This window comes from Centruroides sculpturatus, unplaced genomic scaffold (genome assembly GCF_000671375.1).
Source record: "Centruroides sculpturatus isolate CEXI.00-Female unplaced genomic scaffold, Cexi_2.0 scaffold1795, whole genome shotgun sequence".
Lineage (NCBI taxonomy): Eukaryota > Metazoa > Arthropoda > Arachnida > Scorpiones > Buthidae > Centruroides > Centruroides sculpturatus.
Genome location: NW_019385886.1, coordinates 62,950 through 86,968, shown reverse-complemented (window position 1 = coordinate 86,968; position 24,019 = coordinate 62,950). Strand labels below are relative to the sequence as shown.

At 29.2% G+C, this 24,019-nt stretch overlaps 2 protein-coding genes and 1 long non-coding RNA gene across 3 annotated transcripts; all 3 read left to right on the top strand.

Annotated features, from left to right (window-relative positions):
- Window position 1: 1 nt before the first annotated feature.
- Window positions 2-24,019, top strand: LOC111612405 (intraflagellar transport protein 43 homolog). The gene is made up of 9 exons (XM_023353613.1): window positions 2-183; window positions 8,818-8,925; window positions 12,816-12,895; window positions 18,211-18,246; window positions 23,242-23,291; window positions 23,363-23,435; window positions 23,509-23,584; window positions 23,653-23,712; window positions 23,805-24,019. The coding sequence occupies exons 1-9, from the start codon at window positions 130-132 to the stop codon at window positions 23,907-23,909; spliced, it is 642 nt and encodes a 213-aa protein (XP_023209381.1). The 5' UTR covers window positions 2-129; the 3' UTR covers window positions 23,910-24,019.
- LOC111612407 lies at window positions 1,751-6,766 on the top strand. Its single transcript, XR_002754598.1, has 3 exons — window positions 1,751-1,903; window positions 4,883-4,998; window positions 5,098-6,766. It is a non-coding gene; the product is annotated as an uncharacterized LOC111612407 (long non-coding RNA).
- LOC111612404 lies at window positions 14,960-17,982 on the top strand. Its single transcript, XM_023353612.1, has 2 exons — window positions 14,960-16,177; window positions 16,243-17,982. Exons 1-2 carry the CDS (start codon window positions 16,112-16,114, stop codon window positions 16,912-16,914), a joined length of 738 nt encoding a protein of 245 aa, XP_023209380.1. The 5' UTR covers window positions 14,960-16,111; the 3' UTR covers window positions 16,915-17,982.

The window sequence follows — 24,019 nt, the reverse complement described above, 5'->3', positions numbered from 1 at the left end:
TACGTATTCTGTGGCGTCACACTTTACTTGTTCCTTTCTTGTTGCGTAGCAACAATAGTAAACTCTTCGCCATCTTGATTTTCCGGACGAATCGGGTATTTTGTCCTTTCTTTTGCGTAATTAAACAAAATGGAGGACGACGATCTGGGGCTCGACTTCGATCTGGATTCTCCGCCCAAAAAAGTGAGTGGCATTAATCCCACGTTTCTGCTATCGATTTCAGAAATTTTTTCCAAATTATTCACGTGGAGTTCCAGGGATGAAGACATTGCAAGTGCATAAGAAGTTATAAGAGTAATAAAATGGATGAAGACAACTTCTAGTTTTTTTGTCCTTGATGAATAACCCCGTCGCGCGCAAAAAAAGCGAGTATAATTTATATACATATGTAAAAAAGAAAAAAAAAAAGAAATTGCACTTACCTCCTTCCGTTTTACCGGAATGCGGCGGCCATTTTGTCTTGGCAGTTGTTTTGCCTCGTGCAGAACAAAGTTCGTCGATCAGATAAACTGCTGCACTTAGATCGATCGAATGTGGAAAAATAGCGATTAAAAATGATAAGTAATCCCCGCCGCAGTCACCTTTTCAAGATGATAAATTGTAGTAAAAGTTAATTAACACCAAATATATTAATACAATACCAATACTTTCCAACCTGTGCCAAAATCTGCATTGTGTATACATGGAAGTTTGGTGTTTGTTCTCAAGAATTACTTGATTCGTCATCAGTATGTTCGTTCTGGTGTTTGTAAACGTTTGCACTATAAAATGCCGTCACCGACTTATTTGATATAATTTGAATAAATTGTAGTTTAAAAGGCAGATGGGCAATCTGCCCTTGGCTCCAGTTGCAGCCATTACTCGTTCTACCATAAAGTAACACCTAAATTGTATTTGATCCGATTATATTGCTTTCGTGGTATTTTTTAGAATTGGGAACTGCACTCCCCCATTGTCGTGTTTCCGATTGTGCGGGACTGATTGCGGCATTCCAAGTCTCTTAATGGAGCTGCTTTGATCTTGTTCTTCCCTTTATCTCGAAGAAACTGAGAACGGTTTGCCAGAAATATTTGTTTTCCAATAATTTAAATGATGTGATCAAACAACATAAATTTTACCTTTGATCCTACCAATCTAAACTTTAACATAAGTGCTTTTTATTAGTTAATACTTGAACTTGGAATGTAAACGAAATGTAACAATTGCTTTATTACGACATTAATTGTAGGAACTTCATATTCGAGTGCTCTCGGGTCGGATTGGTTAATTTTTTGTTATTCAGCATAAATATAAATTATTTATTAGTTTAATTAAGATAAACTTCTTTTTAATGACATCTATAGGTTTACATTCAGTGTAAGAAAGCAATTTAGATATGATATCTGTTATTTTTTGGATGCTCTAATTAAATCTTTTGTTAATTTTTTTTTATATATTACAGTTTTAGAATTATGCTCAATTATCAAAGATTATTGGTGCTTAATTTTTCTACACACATCATAAATTTCAAAACTGATAGAGAATACGAGAGGAAAAAGACATATGAAGTATCCTTTTTTTAAAAGGCAGATGGGCAATCTGCCCTTGGCTCCAGTTGCAGCCATTACTCGTTCTACCATAAAGTAACACCTAAATTGTATTTGATCCGATTATATTGCTTTCGTGGTATTTTTTAGAATTGGGAACTGCACTCCCCCATTGTCGTGTTTCCGATTGTGCGGGACTGATTGCGGCATTCCAAGTCTTGGGAAGATGAGGTCCTTCAGAAACTGTTGTGCCACGAAGAGAGAAAGACAGTCTAGCAATAGAAATTTTTAAATGTTTAAAATATTTAGAATTATTCTTAAACAAATGAAATATGTTTCTATGAAAACTTTGTCTTCATGCCCATTTCCCAGAAGGGGTAGGTAGCAGGTAAGAGAGATCACACACACACTCATCCAATTATCAGATCTTTCAAGACATTTCTACCTCAGCATACCTCTTATCTGTTATCTTCATTGCTCTCTTATCATGTTTTCTCACACCTTTCATGCTTATATTCTTTCACTTCACTTGCTCCATTAAGGATTCTCTGGTCATGTCTGGTTTACTTTTCCTTCCACTCTTCCCATGTATCATGTATACTCTTTTCAATGTTCAATGATTTATCTTGCTCATCCTCTTAACATGGCCAAATCATTGCAAAACAGACTTACTCATATTTTGTATGACGTCTCTTCTGTGATATCTTCATTCCTAGTGCAGTCTCTTCTCTTCACACACTCCTCCCTTCAAGTATCTCATTTCACTTGCAAATGATGAACCTCTGTCATATCCATTTTCACTACCATATCAGCACAGGAATTACAATACATCTGTACTGTACATTATATTCTGGCCTTTCCTGACATTCATTTGTTCCTTGCAGATTTATTTGTATATACTACCTCTGCTCCATCATTTGCTCTTCTTTCAATCTCACCTGCTATATTGTTATTCCTCTGAACCTGCTTTCCAGATACAAACTCATTCACTTGTTCCAAATGTTTCCCATTTATCTGAATTGTACATTCTGTTTGCTCTCCCCACACTCAAATACAACCACCTTTGTTTTACTGGCACTCACATGCAGCTTAAACACCTCACTTGCTTTAGCCATCAGATGGAGAAAGAATTGCAGATGAGGATCTGCGATTATTTTTCATTCTCCACTAACAGCACTCTTACATCAATCAGTGTGTACTCTCAATTCATTCTCAAATACTCCATCCTCATATGTGTGTTCATGTACACATTAAATGACTGTGGAAATATCTATCATTATTATTATATCCAGTTTCCAAGCATATGGAATACCATCTTACCTTGATGTCTATAATAATTTATTTTTAATAGTAAGTAAGATCCAGCAAGTTACATTTTCTGATCACTGTTTTTAGTCTTTTCCTTTTTATGTTCAGATCTTCCATATGATGATGTTATCAGTTATTTCTGGCAGATTTTCTCCTAGTCATTGATCTTGCTGTTAGTATTTTACCACATTTAATTTTTTTTTCCTTTATATTTTAAGTTAAAAGTAAGTTTTCACAATAGCATTAGAAAGTGGTTCACATCATATAAAATAAAAGCTTTTTTTGAAGGTAAGACTAATTTCATTTGAGTAGTTTTATATTTATAAAAACATAAATATTAACACAGGAGACACTTTTTGTAGTTACAAATGTTTTTTTTTTTTTTGTTTTTACTAGTGTTAAGTACATGATACAGAAACAAGAGTAAAGATTTACTTATATTTCTGCATCACATACTTTTTACAAAATTCCAAGATACTAGAATTTGTTCATTTGTCTATTTCTTTTTCTTCAATCTTTCTTATATTAATCCTGAGACAAATTTTAACAGGCTTTCATTATTAATTTGGGGGCAGTTATCTCCATTCCTGTGGGGCTTTTAATAAAGAATAAAGTCTTTTGTTCACATTTAGAGCTTCAGAATGTTAGTTTATCATAATTAATACAGGATCATTCAATATCACTGTACAATGCCATTTATATATATATAAAAGTATTATATTTATATATATATANATATATAAATGGCATTGTACAGTGCTATTCTATTTGCTGTTTGACATTTCTTTCAGCAGATCGTCATGTCTCTTGTTTATGCTGAAAATTATTTCTGTTATAACTATAATACTTTTTTAAAAAGTTCTGTAGGTAACTTCTTTACATAAAACTTTTTATAAATTTATATTCAGGTACTTTATAATTTTAAGTGTATACATTTTTCATTTCTTTTGTATAATTTTCATTTATCCATTCTGCAAATTTGAGATTATTTATATTATGAAAAGTTTTCAAAATGAAGAAAGTGTATTTTCTTAGTATTGCTTCTTTCTGTTACATAAACTCATTAAATGAGAGATTGCTTATTCGCAGTGCAGTAGAACCACCAATTATCCAAGCTCTGATTAACTGAGGTACTGTATTATCTGAGACAGGAACATGTGCATTACTTTTCTTATACCATAATTCGTAAAAGAAAGTTTAAAACGATAACATGTGTTAGAAGATGATATGTTTCTGTTACCTTTTATCATTTAATTTCAATGCAAGACAAACCATATTAAAATGTGACAACAAAATTATTCTTAAAACTGTTGGACTTAATTAGGTGTATAATAAATGATGTAACAAATGTTGTTCTTATATATGATTATAAATTCAATAAGGTATAAGAATAGGATTAAAAGTAATATACTTTATAAATTTTTGTAATTTTTAATCCAAAATGGCCATGGCCTTCTGTTTTATTCAAGTTTTTGGCTATCTGAGATAGCATTGGTCCACATACCTCAGATAATCTGCTGTATTTTTAGATCCAAACTGAATCTACATTTACATTTTATTTGGCCTTCATCTCCAGCTTATTATTTCTAAAGTTTAAAAAAAAATTCATATAAGGAAATTACATACAATTAAGAATTGTATTTGCAAAAAAATTACACAAATTCTATATATATTATTTTCTTTAACCAGTAATTTTGAATGATTTTATTAACAGTATATCTCTTTGAACAGCAGTTATCAGATTATAATCATAAAGTAAACAAATTTTAAATATGTACATTAACAGACAATTTTTAAAATTAACATCTGATGTTAATTGTTGAAAAGAACATTGTTATTGCTGTCTTGAATGCAGAAATTATTATATTTGTGTATGATTAAAGATTGGATATATTTTGAAAAATTTGACAATTGTTTCTTAGTGCTTAAATGCATTACACTTCTAGTTTATAATCAAATAATGGCAAATACAGAATATTACATAATATATTTCATAAACTAGGACTATTGTCATTTTTAATTATATATGATATTTGTATGCAATGAAGGATGAAGAATAAGGAAAAATTAGAAGGAAGAAAGTATTGCTGAATGGCAATTTTATACTTGGTTTCAAGGAACGTACAAGAAAATATTGTTTATCAAATGTTCCATTCAAAAATAAGTAAGAGAAAAACTTATCTTTTAATCTTAAGTTTTGACCAAAGCATGAAAATGTCCCTTCATTTCTCTTGCAGCATTAATTGATTTGATCTATTTCCAGTGTTGAAATATTACAGTACAGAATGCATCTTAGATCATTTTTAAAATGTATGGAGGAGAAACACGGATGCTACAATGCTATTTTCAATTTTGATTACACAATGCAACTTTAAGTCTTATTTAAAGAGATTTAAACAAATATTTTTAATTTCATTGCCCCTTTTCGATACACTCAGTTTTGAAAAATTATAAAAATTAAGGAATTTACATTGAGATATAAAGAGAAAGATAAAAATATGTGCATACACTAAAATAATTACAGCATACTTTATTATAATTGCAGACACAGGTCTTAACACAAAATATAAATTCAATTGTAGCTATCTTTAAATCTGTGCAAGAAATATTACACAAAACTGAAAACAAGATTATGTCAAAATATTTTAATAATAATATGGTTCATAAACTGGTTTGAAATTTGTACAAAACTCTCCAAATAAGCCTTTACCACAATACTCTATTTTTTAAACATTTTCAGCCATTTGAGCAGGCATTATTATGATGCATCGAAGAGAATACAAAACAGGAAGCCCAATTTCAAAATTAAATTAAACATGTTGAATAAGAACAATTTAAAACAAGCATGTAGTAATGGACGAAAAATAAATAATTCAATAAAGAAATAAAAAACAATTATAAACACAATAAAATAATATAAAATATGACAAAAAACATACATAATAAAATAAGAAATAAAAGTACAAATAGTATAAATAAAATACAAAAAATAATATGATATCCTGAACCATCTTATTTGTAAAGCAATTGGAAGTTTCCAAAATTATTTTGGATAACCACATTTATGTTCATAGTGATTTAACTTTCTCTAAAGAATTAACAACTGAAGAATTGTTACAAAATATGATAATTGCAAATACAGTTAATAGCAATGTCAACTTGTTAACAAAGTAGAATGTACAGTACTCTGTTAATTACTATCTTGGATGCAATTAAATGTGTTAGCATCTACATTATTAAGTGTGTAATAAGAAACTGATGTTTCCTAAGATATTTTTGATAAATTGGATGAAATTGAACTAAAATTTAATTCTTTAGAACTTATTGGAAAGTATCAATTCAATTCCTTGCACAGAAAGCTAGAACTTCTTTAAATAAGTTTCACTCTTTTTCTAGCAGTTTCTTAATCCATAAGAGAACAAACGTTTTTGGCCATTTTAAATGGCCTTCTTCAGGTTCTATAACATTGGAACGGCAGTTAACGAGGAGTGATTGCCAAGCAGTGGAGAGCAAGTTCGCATCTCTGTTGTTAATACAATTTTCTTTGAGGGATTTTTCAAAGATTTCTAGTGTTTCTATTGTTCTAAGTTTGTTACTATTGAGAATTAGTATTAAAATCTTATCATCTTCCCATTTGGCCATTATATTTGACTCGCTTGCAAATTGGGCTAGTGTGGTATTAAACTTTTTATTGTATCGTATTTATGCTCGGCGATCCTTTTTGTAAGTGATCTGTTGGTTGAGCCTATGTATGTTAAGTTTTTGTTCAGATTAAATACAGATTAAGAAACTGCTAGAAAAAGAGTGAAAGGTTTTGTGAAACTTAAGCATCAATTCATTCAAATAAATAAAAGAAATTTCTGTCATTCCTGAAAGGTGAATCTATATATATAAAAATGAATGTGTGTGTGTGTGTGTGTGTGTGTGTGTCTGTCTGTCCTTCATGCATTACCACACCGTTTATCCGATTGCCGTGAAACTTTGGGAAGTTGTTTAATATACTCCGGTGAAGGTTTGTGGCATAGTACGATTGCCATGAAACTTTGGAAAGTTTTTTTAATTTTTTAATACACTCCCGCGAAGTACATTTATCCTACGATAGATGGCGCGCGTTTACACGAGCATTCGCGCACAGTGTGTTCGATCGATTTCAAATTGTGAAGACCATTTCCTCCCTTCAAAAAATATCTCTATATATGCATTTGTGAACTGTTATTTACGATATTTATAATAATTTTTGTTTAATCACTTTATTTCAACTATTTTTTTGCTAATTACGTAATCGCTCGAACTTTGTTAAAGCCTTAACTGTATCACGAACAACAACCGAAGTTGTAGAAGGAAATTCGCCTATTTTACCGATCTAGGGATCCCCCTTTTCCAAATTTTAATATCGACTCAAAATAATTTAAAAAGACAAATTACAATAAAACGGTTTATTATCCAACTATCAGAAATTTCACAACATGCCAAGGAAGAGAGGAAGGAGCAATTAAATAATTAAAATTATAAAGGATTTAAAAATATATATAAAAATGGGGAATATCACACTTCTGACAATCGCAGCGAGTGTGTGGGCTAAATTTGGAGAATCCGTGCTTCTCGCATGGACAACTGTATGTGGCCGGCTCACGCGTCGAAAAACCTTCCGATTTATTCGTGTACACACCAGAGGGAAAAACAAAAAATATCGTGTATCCACAAACACTCCAATAAATAAATAGAATTGAAACGACACTTTGAAATGTTTTCCCGATGAAAATGAATAATAATAATAAGTTTCAATAAAAATAATAAAATGTAAATTGAATTTTATCATAACGAGTTTGCTTGAATTTCCTTTCTTCTGAAATCGCAGCAATGCGCGACGGGTAAGCTAGTTATTTAATAAGATGAATATTTTGTTTGGCACAAATGAGCTTAACTTCTCAAAAATTAACTCAATTACAAAAATGTACAGATAATAATCAGTGTATCTCAAAGGATGTACTTCCACACAGATGAAAGACACTATGTCTTTTTTATTGCTATATGGTTTTGGCATGCCTTTATTTTATTAACTTTTCTACAGTTCTACCTGTGGTTTGGTTTTCTAGTTGCTCTAGAAGGCCTTTACTTCTTTAAAATGTGGAGTGCTGTGGTGCATTTTGCTTTCCTCATGTCACATAACTTATGAATGGGATGTTTGTAAATAAAGTTTACATTTCAAAAAAATATGTTTTGAAAACTAATTAGCAGAATATATTTCACATGGAGACTTCTGTGGTGATGGAATTTATTTGAAGCAAAAAAAAAATTAGTTATAACAATGTCCAATAAGAGTGTAAATGACACTGCAACACTATATTGGATTACTTAAAATCTCTCAAAACTTAAGATGCACACTACATAGTGTGGTTATGCAACAGCATGTATACTGGCTCCATCATTAGCTCTTGCTGAAATCAAGAGGTTCCTCATTCAGGTTACCCATATAGAAGAAAATTCATTTAAAGCTTGAGAATGAGTTATATTAAAATTAAGCACACCATTGTTTTTTTGATGAAATCCTCTACCAGTTTAATATTTCATTCAAATAAATAAAAGAAATTTCTGTCATTCCTGAAAGGTGAATTATTTAATAAGATGAGTATTTTGTTTGGCACAAATGAGCTTAACTTCTCAAAAATTAACTCAATTACAAAAATGTAATGATAATCCTCCACCTTTACATTTAAAAACTATGAATTGAATTCAAGATGACTATCGTGTTGGTGACATGATCTGTCGCGTTTCTACTTTCCCACATGTTGGAACATTGGATCACTGTTTACCAATCTGTTTTTGTTTTATATTGGTGTTTCCATATTTCAGACTACTCTGTATAATTCAATTTTATATAAAAATAAAGTATATCTTGTAAATTTTTTCTATAGATGAAATTTTATCTTGATATTGCAAGAAAATATTTAAAAATGGTTTGGTTTTTGTTTTTAAAAAATAGGCTCCTCCAAGATTGGGTCGACGTTCCGAAAATACAAATAATCAGAGTCCTCTTCGTGCCTCGTCATTTGATTTAGAAAGTCCTCCATCAGGAAAACTTTCACCAAATGTAAGTAACTATTGTATTTTATTGATATGTTCTGAAAAAATGCATTGCTTGTTATGGGTTTTATTACAGTTATTATTATTAATGTAAGATCTTGTAATTTCTAACATAATAAAATTCCTAAAACTTAAATTTCATAACTAATGAAGTTAATCATTGAAAATTAAATTCATATAATTGTGATATTTATATTGAAATAAATTTTCACTATACAAATTATATACACTTGCTTATGGATTAAGATTAATTGATTTATCAACACAAGACAACATTTTAAAGACTATAGTTGGTTACAATTTTTGCTCATTAGGGACTGTCCATAAATTACGTCCTCATTTCTCTTGAAACTTGTACTTCCCTTTCCCTCATTGTCCCAGTTTTGTCCAAGTTTCTGTAACCCCTTTCTTTCTTCAGACATCCAGCAAATCTTAACCAGCTTCAAAATCTTTATCACTTTATGAATAATAAAATATATAAATTGTGTAAAATTTAATGAAATAAAATGGATGTCCATTGAAGTTTAACCTCTCCCTCCCTTCCAGTGTGGACATTATTTACGTACAGCCTCTTACAGGTAAGCATAATCTGCAATGAGGTCAGCCAGCTTTGATGAAGAACAATGAACAATTTATTAGCCCATACTATTTTTAATAAATTGTGAGGATCTGGATCTGATTCAAACCTAAATCTGTACAGTTATCGACATACTGCCCAGTCCCTTTCACATTCTTCACATAATTTTATTCTCTACCTGTCATTAACAATAATAATAATGATATCATGAATAAAACACAATGTAAATGGAATCAATGTACAGTCATTGATGTACAGAGTTACAATTGACATATTCTAAAATAAAATGAATTTTTTAAAATAGACAGTCTTATAAAGATTCACTTATAAAGATTTGAATTCAAACAAATTTTAAAAGTATTGTATGTCATTTGCATACTGTATATCAATGAAATAGCCTGTTGCTATATGAATTTAAATCAAAATATGTAAGTCAAAACACATTCTACAAAAATTACTGTGAATGCTATATAGTAGAAGGGATAAAATATGGCAGTACTTTCCTTGAATGTTGTATATCTACAAACATTAATTATCAATACATTGTAAAAAGAGTATATTATGCATACCATTGTCTCTATATTGCGGCTTCTCTAGATCTTTACTGTGGCCCCTGTATACTTTAAAATTTCTTTTTATAAAGTTGGTACTTACTACTTACACGTATGTAATATGTTTGGAAGTTTGCTGACTTTTATGTAGTGTAATATGCACACAGATTGTAGGTATAGCTTGCACTTAACCTTGATCAAGCAACTGGAAGCTAATGATTCATTTGTAAAGGAAAAGGGGTTAAACAAATGTTTATCTAATCAGTCATAAAGTAACAATAGTATTTACTACAGAACAGCAATAACTATAGTGTTCTAACTATATATAATATAAGATACTGTTTGAATAGAGGATGTGTCTTTGACTTATTTCTGATGAGTGATATATGACTCTTGTTGTGACAAGGTTTGGCCACTTCTGTTTTATTACATTACTAGCAGGTAAGCCCAGCATTAACCGGACAAAAAATAGCAAACATTAAGATTAGGCTATTAGATTATTTCTACTTCTAACTCTTCTATTATATTACGTTATAGTATTTGATTTGTATAAAACAAAGGTTATTTTACGTAAGAGTTCATCAAACCAAGTGACCAATCTAATGCATTTAAAAATTTTTTTAAATTGTATACATTACAGGAATAAAGAATTTTTAAAATGTATTAGATTGGTCACTTGGTGTGATAAACCCTATAAAGATATATGATATATGATAACCTCTGTAGTTATATAAATCAAATACTATAATATAAGAAACATTAAAATGAAAACCCTATAAAGAGTTTGGTTATTTTAGCCAATCTATCATATTTATTACTATACTTGGACGGTACAAAATGGCACAATTTCATTGGTCAAGTAGACAGCAATTGAAAATACGATATGAAAATATGAATTTTTTTAAGATATCATTTTTTATTTCTAATGTTAGCTTTATCAAATAGTTCCATTCACTGCCGAATCATTCGATCAAAAATAATAGCTGATTTCCTTCTGAAAGAGAGGCTGGTCAACAACTAATTAATACTGATCTACTATTAATCATGTGATCAAAGCTGCTAATAACATCCAAAAAACTTCATATTACACTTGTTTGTTTAAATAAAAAAATTCTGTAAAAATATGAGAATAATTGTTTTTATGTGATCCGATAAAAAGAAACTGGTGAAACCAAGTTGAAAAAGTAAAGCTCAGCAAAAACATCTAAGTAAAGGAAACTTTTGAAAGTTGTGGCATAAGCTTATTGGAAGCAGATTTGACAGTAAGAGTCAACATGTGAATAAAGTGCACATTACACAGACTACAACTACAGGAAATTTTGAATGAAGCACTATCACCATGATAATAAACAAGAAAAATAAACATTGGCACAGAAAAAGATTTCCAGCTCTACTTTGTGCCATAAAATAATTGCACATATATTAATTTGGCTGAATGTTAGAACATCTTCAGCAGTATCAGCAGGGAGTTTGGGGCAATGGGTTTATGTGCTAATAAGGGGAGATAAAATCAGGGAAGGAGTGGGGTGTCCAGGTGTTGTGGTAGTTAAATTTGTCTTTATAAATATTGTATTTATAGAAAAATTATTAGAAATGGTTTATTTGGTTATAGCAACACAACACATGAGTGATCTGCCAAGGAGAATACATCCTGGAAAGACTTTTATGTAAAGCTGACCCCAAATTAAGTGTTACTAATGTGAAAGAAACCCAGAAAACTCCATGTGGCCAGTCCATTGGCCTTGCGTGAACCCACAACTGACTGCCAGTGTTCAATGGTTTTATAGACTCTGTTATTGGAGGGTACTTATTGGGCTGAAGTTTATTGGACTACAATTTTTACAAATTGTAGTCCAATAAATTGTAGACCTATAAATTCCCACTGTTGCCTGTCTATCCTTCCTTAATCTCGAGAATGGAGTTAGAAAGATGTACGTTGAGACTAGATATGGAAAGCTTAAGAGCAGGAGACTCAGATTAACTATAGACAAATGTCTAGTTTGCATCACAAGTCATGTTATTTCAATTCAAAAATTTTTCCCAGAATGGAATTAGAAATGTAATCAGCACAACTCTAATGCTAACAAGAAAAGCATGACATACAAGGGTAAAACATCACTCCATGCAGCAAGTGCTATATGCTACATGTTGCAGCAATGGCATAATGGCATGTAATAGCACATCTATTTTGCACTGTATCATTGTCACAGTAATTAAGTGAATATAATATATGTTTTTAAAAATTATACACTATTTTGTAAGAATTATATATAGTTTATTATTTTCTTAAATTTTTTTGCCAATGATGGCATTACATATAAAGCCAACAAGTCGAATGTAGACAGTGATATATAGAAATACAGTTGATATTTTGGGGATAAGGATGTACAATATTATCTAAGTTAGAAGTAATTGAACATAACTGCTGAATGGCATAGCAATTGGTTGAATAACCTAGGCATGCATAGCGAACAAACAAACAAACATCCTCATTTATATACATATATACAGTGTAGGTAAAATTCTGGTGAACAAATGTTGCATCTGTTGTTCTGAATATTCCAATGTAACTAATAAATAGAATTTATTGTCTGTTTAGCATTCAGCATATTCAAAATTTATTTTTAAGCTAAAGTAGTTTTCACCTAAAAAATAAAATATTGTGAGCTAATTTATTAATTATGTGTGCATAAAATTATTGCAGTTACGAATCAACCTTATTAAATTAATTTAAATTACCGAATTATAATTGTATTTTTTAAATGATAGAAAAGTGGACCACCCAAAGTTCCGCCTAGATCAAGGAAAACGGGAGGTTGGGCTGAAGATCCTCCGTCCAGTGCCATGCGGTAAGAATATAATTATTTGGACACTTAATAAAATAAATTGAGTTTTTTAATTAGCAGATTATATAACACTGAATATTAGTGCCGAATGGTAGGGAAATTTTTGTACCTAGGTATTGAATATTATGCAGATTTTAATACTTATTTTTCAAAAAACTCTTTACTAACTTAAAATGTTGGTGGTAGTTAGAGGTAAAATATTGAATTGTAGAAAAAAATTTATCCTAGTAACCAAATTGCTATTTACAGGTCACTCTCAGTATTTGCAGAGGTTAGATTCTTTTCTTGGGGAAAACTGAAAATTTCCTGTGGTCAATCCAACATGGCCAAGCTAAAGTACTGTACATTGCTGTCTTAGGAATATTTAAACTTTTGCAGATGATTCAATAATCATTCAAAACATATATAAGCATCTCTAAGCCTAAAAATTATATTAAAACCAGAAGATTGATGGATTAAATTAGGCTATATTACCAGTAAGTGGCTGTTGCAGGTTCAAATCTTATTTTTTTCTTCCAGAATTTTCTAAATTATTTAATAAATATTAACTTAATTATATTTATTAAATTTAATAAGAGATGGCACTAAATGATTATCTCTGGTGCCATATTACTCGGGTATTTAATTATTAACAGTAGTGGTAATATAGCTTGATTTAATCCGGCAATTGTTTGGCCTTAAACAAATACAGATATACTTCCAGTTACATTGTTCTCGATTATACATCATTTGTCAAAAAAGTATAAGGAAAAATAAAAATTAAGTTTAAGTCATTTTATTCAACTTTACATCCGTCTGCCACAAATATTGAAGTCTAATTGAAGTGTTAAAAGCACATAAAATCATATTAAAATATGTACATTTACAGTAAATGTTAATATAATTGTCATAAATTCTAGAGAACGAAACATGAAAAGATCTGTGTTTCTGTGTTGTTGTCTTATTTAGTGGTCTTTAAGTGCTCATTATTGGTGTCGTCGTCAACGCCACTCAATATTGGCATTGTTGGCTTTAGCAATTTTTCCTGTTCATTTCATTTGTCTTTGCTGTTGTGCAAATTTTCTGTAAATGTGTCTTATTCTTCATTTGTGGGTTCTGCAGCTGTCTGGTAAAGTATTTTCTCAATATCTGCTATAAGTTCTCAAATCCTTCATCTACTGCTACTATCTGCTTTGTCATCTTTTATATTATTATATGGAATTATTATTACACACTCCAAGTCGCGCTTGTGCAACCAGTTCGCCCGTCAGAGTTTGATGGGTGAACATGCTCGAATTATTATTATTATTATTATTATTGTATGATACTGTGTAATTACTGTATAAATGCTATTTACATAATTGTGACATAAACTTTGTCATATACAATTTGGCAGAAGGCATTATTGCTGTAATGCAGTGTTTCTTAATGGGGGCCGCCAAATTATCCAAAATTTCCTTCAGAATATAATAAAAATAATAGTTGAGGATATTCAGCAGCATAAATCTCATTCAATTATTTTTGAATATTTTTTGTTTTTTCTATGAATTTTTAAATGTTTCTTATTTTAATTTTTGTTAAAAATTAATGAGATTTTATGTTTAATTGTGAAGTTTGAATGTTATTTAAATAGATAATGAAATAATAAAGTTACGTTTTACATTTATTATATAAAAAAATAAAGCAATAATAAAAAATCAATTTATTATAGATAATTTAACAAATATAAATTATTAAAAAATAATGGAGGTCACAAAAAAATTATGAAATATTTGGTGAGTTTCAAGTATAAAAGGTTAAGAACCACTTCTGTAATGCACTGGCTTCAGTTTAGTATTAGTTATTACTGTACTTTGCTCAGTTATGTCAAAAAATGTAAAAACTGGAAATAACAAAAAGTACATTTTTTATAAGTATTGTACTGTAATGGAAATACAGTAATACCCTGAACTTATGCAATAGGTGGGACCGAGCGATAACCGCGTAAGTCGAATTCGCGTAAGTCGGGGTATAATTTCACAATTTGTGTAAAATCCAAGTTGGATGTATGTAAGCTAATAAATGTTCTCGTTAATCTTATCGCGTCATTTGATTCGTTCACAGTTACAAGAAATCACTACATAGAGTCTCTCGAGTCTCTGTAGATATAACAAACACAGAAATAAATAACACAAAATAAATTGTAGCTATGCGTCGATTCCACGCGACACATAGCTGAACAATAGCGTGGGGGGAGTGAGTAATCAAGAGTTGCGTTGCGCTCAAACAAAAGACGAATCGACGAGATTTGAAAATAGCGTAACTCCGGGATCACATAAGTTGGGGTAGCGTAAGTCGAGATATTACTGTACTGTAAAAGTAATTTGCAAATACAAAAATGTTTTGTGAATAGTCATGTGGTCAGACAAAATTTTTCAGTTGCAAATAACCAAAAGTGCAGATACCAAACACGCAAATACTGCGAATTACCTGTACATCTTTTTAATTTAATTTTTTGAAAATTATGCTTTATTTGCTTTCTTTGCTTTATTCTGTGAGCTGATGCAATCTTATTTTTGATTAAATTCGGCAATCATTATTTATAAAAATTAAATTTCCACATGTGTAAATTCTTTAAAAAAATTTTTTTAAATAATCCATACAAATGTTAAAAACTGAAATCACTAAAAGCTTCAACAGTATTGGTTCATTAATTTTCTTTTCAGAGTACAAAATATCTTAATTCTTGGGAATTTTATACAATTGTTTTTTATGTATTATTCACAATTTGTAGTTTATTGCTGCTTTGATAAGCTTGAAATTTTGTTTAATGGGCAATCGTAGAACACAGAATCAGTTTTTAGAAATGGATAAATTAGTATAATAAATTCGAAATGAATTATACAGAATTACGGGGGTGTGTCAGAGCTGTCAAGCGTGCGAGTGAACTTTTTTTGAGAGGTTGGTAGAACAAGTTTGGGATGGAAATAACAAAAAATTACGCAATGTGGTATGTACAAATTAGAGCTGTTGACATTAATTTAACATTGGGAATGATTAAAATACTATTAATAATTGCCGGAATTGAAATAAATCCTGGTCCTCTCCCCCGCTCACCACTTCGGTCAAGTCAGTTGGATATGCAAAAAAGGGGGCGGGGTAGACCTAGGAAGGAAAGTCACAAGGATGAAGAAAGGGAAACACAGTTACTGGAAATTTTAAGTGAGGAATACCAAATTGAAGAAAAGGTCGAAAGAAATAATGGGACCCCGAGAAATTCGAAAATTCAGGATTATTTTAAACCGGCAAGAGAAACCGAAAAACAAGGTATTGACGATTCACAATATACGTTAAGATCTATATATGAATTAATTCAGGAAAAATTTTGCCAGTTAAACTTAGAAATTCAATCAATAAAAGCTGAAGTTAATAAGATAAAAGAAGAAAATAATAGTTATAAAGAAGAGATGAAGATAATTGGTTACAAGATACAAAAATTAGAAGAAAATTATAAAAATAACGAAAAGATAAAAGGTATGTTGGAATTCGAATTTGATAAATTGGTAAATGAGACTACAAATAAGAATATAATAATTTTTAATTTTCCGGTTAAAACATGGAACGTTGTTCAAGAAATCAAACAATTTATTAACGAAGAATTAGGTCTAAAAAATATAGAAATTGAAGGACTAGTTCAACTTAAAAATAGTAAGAATAACCTAATAATAAAAGTAATTCTGGAATCTGTAAAAGATAGAAATTTAGTTCTCAAAAGATTTTGGACTTTGAAACCAAAAATTGTTAATGAAACCGAGAAAAAAATAATAATTACAACGGATTTGTGTATTAGATCAAGAATTAGAAGAAAAAAACTACAGGATCAAATTAAAGTGGAAAAAACTACTAAAAATAAAATATTAATAAGAGATGATTACTATATTAAGGATAATATAATATATACAATTGATATGAATACAAACAAGATTCTTCAAATGGATTGTTCTCTTAGAAATACACAGACGATTAAAAAGAACAGGACTGACAAGAGAATCATACCGAATTAAGTTTATATTCCTCTAATAAGAAAACAGTAATTGAAAAAAATTGTAATAAAAGCTTAGTAAAACTGGAAAATAGTAAAGTAAAAGTAAAGGAAAAAATGTTAGTAATGTAATGGTAGTAAAAATATGAGAGAGTCTAACAAAAAAAAAAAAAATCTGTCCAATAGGGTTTTGGAAAAATATATATAGGGTCTTTGCGAAAAAATTATAAAGTATTACTAAAGAAATTTATAGACCCTAACATAATAATTGGTTCTACGGTAACCTGTATGATAATTTGAAGTGACAGTCAAAGTTAATAATTAATAAACACTTGATCATAGTATTTAGTAAAGCAAAAAATGAAGAAATAAGAATAAATTAATCTACTATGTTAAAGTAGCTATCATAAATATAAATTTAATAACGAAAATAAGATCTATGTAATGTAAAAACATTGAGATATTGTATACGGAATAATGAATAAATTTGAAGTGTATTTAAAACGGGTAAAAAGGTACATACTGAATGTGATGTATAAGTTAAAATATAATTAGATGTAGAAATAAATCTATGTAGATAATCAAGAAATTGTGAAATCCAACCACCCTGATTGTAACAGACGGAAGGCGAATGCTCATCGAAAAGTTAATGTATGTAAAGTTCTAATAATTGTGTAAACATCCCCCTTGTAACAGGCTATTGCCTATTACGTTAATAAACATTCTATTCTACAGAATTACAATTTCTAAAACTGTTTTAAAAAGAACAAATTCATAATATTCAAAAGTATAAATTACTCAACAGTTAATCTTGTAATTTGCTTGAATAAACAAATCTACATTTGAAATGCAAAGGTTTAAAATTACATTCCTGAACTTTTCTTAGTTGCCCTTCGCTTCTCTAATTTGATTGCAGGTGTTAATAAATTAATTTAAAAGTAATTATAATTTCAAGGATACAGTTTATTACTTTTCAGCTTTGATTTCAGTGTTATTGACATTTTATTGAAATAATAAATTCAAACTCGTTGTTTTATTGATGAATCTTAATAATAATAATGCAAATATATACTAATCATTTTTATATAACAATTTAGCTCATTTACAATTTTTTAATTAATTAATTTATTGTTATGCTGTGAATAATCTTTAGGTGTTATTATGGTAACGGCATTGTGACTTAGACTGATACTTTGATGCCTGGGTAAAAAAATGGGTACCTGCCGTTCGGCACTACTAGACATGCATGTTGATGTGCACTATTTTTAATTTTCGTCTTTTTTTTATGTGATATGAATCAGTAGTTTTGCCTTCACAGTTGGCTAAGAAGAAGTGCACGACCAAACACAAATGCGTGAGTGTAATTCTGAAATAATTAAATTTGTTGCAATATTTCCATAATTTAGATAAAAGATTGCACTATTTTATTGCATGAAATTTACTTTTAAATTTTATAGAATTATTATATTTTAAAAGACATTTTAATTGTAGAATTATAATTGTACTTTCTTTTATCATTTTAAATAAACTTATACCTTAGTATTTATTTTAAAATATATATTATAATCTCCATAAAGCAATCCAAATAAAAATTAATACTAAATTAAAACAAAGAAGAAACATTAATATCATTTATTAGTATCAAGATTAATAAATTTATAAAAACATTTTTTTACAAGGGAAAAATTTTGCATTTGCAAATAAACACTATCTATTGTACAATAGAATAGAACAAAATTACTCTTTGTTTTCTGTTGTATAGAAAACAAAGAGTAATTTTGTTGTCATTTAGTTGAAACAATGATAAGAGTTTTTAGAAATACTACAAAAAAAAAACATAATTTTGTTGAATTTTTATAGTTACTTGATACATGACAAAGTCATACAGCAGAAGTGACTTTTATTTCGAGGCTCTTCTCTGCCTCAATGTATAAAACTTGGTGAAAAACACTCCTCTGGCAGTTGTGCAAAAAATAATGTCCTTGATCCATTATTTTGTGGATAGACTTTCTCACTTTATAAACACACAATTCCCATTTCGTCTTTGTTATTTTCTATTTATTTTAATGATTGCTGTCTTATTTCTGTGTTTATATTGTAAAATTTTTCTGTTACATTTTAATGTTGTAAATGTTCACAAAAATTTTATACAATATGAAAGCTTTGTCGTATAAAAAACTGCCCAGCTCTAGCATATAATGCAAAACCTGATGATTTTTGAACAGATAAGTTTTAACTCTTTTGATCAGAGTATTAGAATTTTATCTGTTATTGATCATAATGACATTGCAATAATAGTGAAAAAATGTTTCAGACATATATTATTACAAGTAGTGATTATATCTATTCATCTATATAATATAAAATATTATTAGTCTGTATAGATTAGACATATATAAATTTTATGGCAAAATTTTTTATACAGTTACATTATAATATTGAATTTAACGTTTGTATGAAATTTTAGTTTTCTTGGATGTATTGAAATTTCCTATCAGAAGAAAGCTACTACATAATAAATAATTCATATTAATTTTTCACTTTCTGAAAAAAAAATTTTAAAGTTTGTTTGTTTATTCAAAAGTAGGTCATATTTAATTATTCTAAACCTTTTTTTTTAGCAGAAAGCAAATGAAGTATGTTATCTGTAGATTTTTTAAACACATCAGCCGTTTAAGATGACCAACAATGTTTATTTGTTAAAATTTTTGCTAGATTAAAAAGCTTCTTCTGTAGGTTAAGTCAAAACTTTTTCATTGATAACCGTTAAGGTTTATGGTTATATTTTATGGTACCATTTAGTTGCTTCTAAACTAAATATTCATTTTCTGAGAATATTTAACTAATACAGCATGTGTAATAAATTTACAACATATTTATCTATTGTTAAATTGTTGCATTTTACATTCATTTCTTACATTGTTCCAGTGATGTTAGCAGTTTTAAAACTTGTTGCATGAATATTTATATTAATGGTCAAAGCATCAAAATTTTCTATTAATGACTACAAAATTGGAAATAAATTTAATCATTATATTTTTTTATACACACACTAGCAGACCCCGCCACGCGTTGTGGCTCAAAATGTATCTATTATAAATGTATAACACTTTCCCCATTGGGGGAATTTTTCGAAAAATCCCATAGTGTACATTCTCTTGACATACCCTATTAAAATGCAATCAAAAACGCAAAAAACCGCATCTAAAATAGTATAATAGAAGCCAAGTTCTTCATGGTAAGCCTTAATCCTGTCTTTCTCCACTGCGGGGGGAATATCAAAAAATCCCTTTTTAGTATATATTCTGTTGACGTATCCTATTTAGTGTATATTCTGTTGACGTACCCTATTAAAACGCAATCAAAAACGCAAAAATCTGCATCTAAAATAGTATAATAGAAGCAGAGTTCTTTACTGTAAGCCTTAATCCTAACCATCTCTCTCCAGTGGGGGAAATTTCAACATGTATATTATATAAAAACACGTGCTTATTCGAATGCAGCGTTGCGTCAAAATTTCAAAGGAATCGGTAGGAACAAACAAACATTACATTTTTATTTATATAGATAGATAGAAGATGATCTGGGTTCATTTTTAGTTCATCCTTTAGAAAAGCATAATGCCTCACAAAAAAGCAAACTTAGGTCATCATACTCACGGAGTTAGCGTCATCTATTGGACATAAAAGCCTTAATCCTAGATGATATCTTTTAATTTATATGAATGTTTACCAGAATAATATACAGCCTATGTCTACCCTGAAGATCCATTCTAAATATTGGTGAAAGAATTTTTGAAATTGGATGAGTAGTTTCGGAGATTACCTGCTACATCCAAACTTGCAAACTTTACCTCTTTATAATATTAGTATAGATATCATTTCAAAAGCATTCATTTGGAAGAAGAATGCTAATTATTCCAATTGTCATTAGTTCTAAATCTATATTTTTATGTTAATTCTGCATACTTGTTATTGGTCATGACAATCAGTCAAAGTTTGTATAAATTACATTTAAAGTTTTGTCACATCAACTAATTTGTTATTATAGAAATTATCTTTAAACTATCAACAAATAAATTTAATTTTTATAACATGTGATTTTAATTCCAAATATCTTCGCATATTTATGATGTAGAAGATAATGAGTCTTTCAAGTTTTTAAATTTTATTTTAATATTGAGTTAACTTCCTTCACAGTATAAAATTTAGATCTTTGTATATTTCTAATTATGAAAATTATTTTGCCTTAACATAGAAAATCAGTTATTTGGTTTGAAGATGAAATATCTAATATTTATTTAATAGTATAAGAGACTTTATTTATTTTTAGTACAATTTTTCGTAAAGAATTTTGTTCTCCAGGGAATTGACATTTGCTTTTCCGACAGAATAAAAACAAGGAAATTGTTTTTATGATAACTTAGAAAATTTTATACTATAAATAATCTAATTTGCATATTTCACTATTTTTTAACCATTATTTATAGTCAGTCTTACATTCGCTAAATAAAAAAGAATCTTGTTTTTGTGAACATTTTTTGTTAATGTCATCCATTATCATCAATTATTAATTAACCTTTAGGCTATATGCTGATATGCAATTATTAATCGAGCAACTGGCCGGTTGTCGTTACGCACTTGCTACTGCAACCAAACAGTCGGCCAATTCAACACATATGGTTATGCAACCAAACTATCACACATTTTAACTTGGTCTCGATGTAGATTTGAAGAGGTGGCTTGTGTGCACTTTAGAGAGTTGAAGAAAAATAAAATGGGGGAAAAAAATTCATAAAAAATACACAAACATGTACATTATTAAATAATAATGCTTTTCAACCTGTTACTAGAAGCATACAGTATGCATCTTACAACATAATTTAATAACAAAAAATATATTGAATATTATAAATTTGCTTCTTACCTCCTCCTGAAGACATCCCAACACACTACTACAGCAAACACCAAAACTTATCCAAGTTGTCCGACCGTTTAATTGGAAGTGAATCATTTAATTTGAACCACGATATAGACTAACTAATTGGCTGACATAATTGTTGCGTACAAATACAGTCCCATCGGAGTCCATGTTATTTGTGCAACTAAACAGTCAGTCAACTAAAAATTGCATGCCAGCACCTAGCCTTAGTGTTAAAATATTGTAATTTCTTTCCTCTTGTGTAATTTTCGTCGTCATCTCAAATCCAATAAATTTGTCAGTCAACAGATTATCATATTTTGTTACCTGATATCTTCCTGGATCATAATGATTTTTTACTCTTTTAAAGAGGGAAAAAATTACATTGTTCGATTAAAAACACAATTTAATAACACTTTGTGCTAAATTATCATAAACTATGGGCATAGTTTTAGATGTATTTCATTAGATTAGTGTTAATTTAATGGGAAATATGTTAGGAAAGTAGATTGTTGCAAATTAAGTTTATTTAGTGTTTCATATTTTCAGCAGGCAACACAATATAAAATTTAAAGCATTTACTATTTAGACTGAAATTGATATTTCAGATATATTTAAATAGTAAAAATATAAAAGATGCACACAAGTTTGAAATAATGAGAAAAATTTAATTATTAACAACTTATATATTTCAAATATTAGCTTAACAGTCTAATATTTAATTACAGAGTAGTCAAATTGTATCTTGGGCAAAAGCTTTTTAAGTTTTATACCAAAACTCAAATGTGATTTATTTAAAACTTAAAAAAATGAAATAAGTCAATTATTACATATGAAGTTAATGATTAATATTACTTTTGTTTGTTGGTTTCATTTGCTTGACCATATTAAACCCAGAAGTGGTAATTCTTCTACCATCTGCGCATGCAAGTATGTCAATCCATTTTGGTAAATAGTCTAATCGCTCACAACGTAGACATGCTATTATGTTAATGACAGTCTGTATACAGAACTTTTGCTTCCACACTATTATCATTGTTAGATCTCCTCAACAACTATGGAACTTATTCATTGTAAGAATAAAGATCCATATTATCTTGTCTCTAGTAAGTTTGGATCATCTCTTACAATGTAACAACAAAGAAAGAACAATAAATCAAATAAAACAGTATCAAACTGTGGAATTGTTATGAAAAATTTGATTGAAACTTGGTCTTAGCACATTTCTAAATTGTGAAAGAAAATGTTGACAAACCCATATAAAAGTTTTAGACAACATAATAATATAATTTAATAATAATGGAAACTTATAAACTGAAGTAAAAGATCTAATTTTTTTAATTTGTTAGAGGATAGTTTTATTTTGGTAATTTAACTTGTAATATAATTAAATCACATGTACCATTACTCATTTTGTTATTTTTTGTAGTAATAATACAAAACAAGAGACAAAAACCGAAATAGATGATTCAGATTCAGGTATCTTATAAATCAATGTTTACACAAAGCAGATTCTATAAGAAAAATTAATGTTTTTTTGAATGTTTCAGAAATACCAGTCATTCCGGATTTAGACGAAGTAAAAGACGAAGATTTTGTATCTCAGATTGCACAAGCGCCGAGGTAATTCCAAGATTATTACAATTAACCAATCTTTACATTCTGCAATTATAATTTCTTGTTTTGTTTTTGATAGTGTTGCAGTAAATAGAGTGGCCACATATCAGGAACTAGATAACGATCTCTTAAAACACGCAGCATTTAATACTCTGGTGGGTATAAGAAATTTTTCTCCTTGCTCGGTTGTTTTCGACAATTTACAAAAGTTAAAAAATTTCAGGACGGAATTGATCTTAGGCTTTTAACCAAATGTTTGTCACCAGAAAACGATATCAAAGAGGTAATTTTCTGCATTTTGCTAATTATGATTAAGAGTGTGGATATAATAGTCAACAAATTGAATAAAACTTAACAAAACTTAATTTGGCATAGGAAATTGTCGCCTGCACGTGGGACATCATATTTGCTGACATATCTTCTGAACTGACCATAGATTCCGAAGAGAAAACTGAAAAAGACGATCTCGTGATTGCTTAAATTGTTGTTTTTATTTATATTTTTGCACAAAATAAAATGTTAATTCTTTATTATTACATTATAAAATTGTTTGCAATAAAAACTGAATACATTCCAACAGTTTATTGGAA

What these genes read in the sequence shown, in the direction of transcription:
- LOC111612404 (XM_023353612.1), top strand. Translation starts at nt 16,112, where the DNA reads ATGGGACCCCGAGAAATTCGAAAATTCAGGATTATTTTAAACCGGCAA. An exon ending in AAGAGAAACCGAAAAACAAG is followed by an intron (nt 16,178 to 16,242) that starts GTATTGACGATT and finishes AAATTTTGCCAG; the next exon opens with TTAAACTTAGAAATTCAATC.
- LOC111612405 (XM_023353613.1), top strand. Translation starts at nt 130, where the DNA reads ATGGAGGACGACGATCTGGGGCTCGACTTCGATCTGGATTCTCCGCCC. An exon ending in CCTCCGTCCAGTGCCATGCG is followed by an intron (nt 12,896 to 18,210) that starts GTAAGAATATAA and finishes TTGCCTTCACAG; the next exon opens with TTGGCTAAGAAGAAGTGCAC. An exon ending in CAGATTGCACAAGCGCCGAG is followed by an intron (nt 23,436 to 23,508) that starts GTAATTCCAAGA and finishes TGTTTTTGATAG; the next exon opens with TGTTGCAGTAAATAGAGTGG.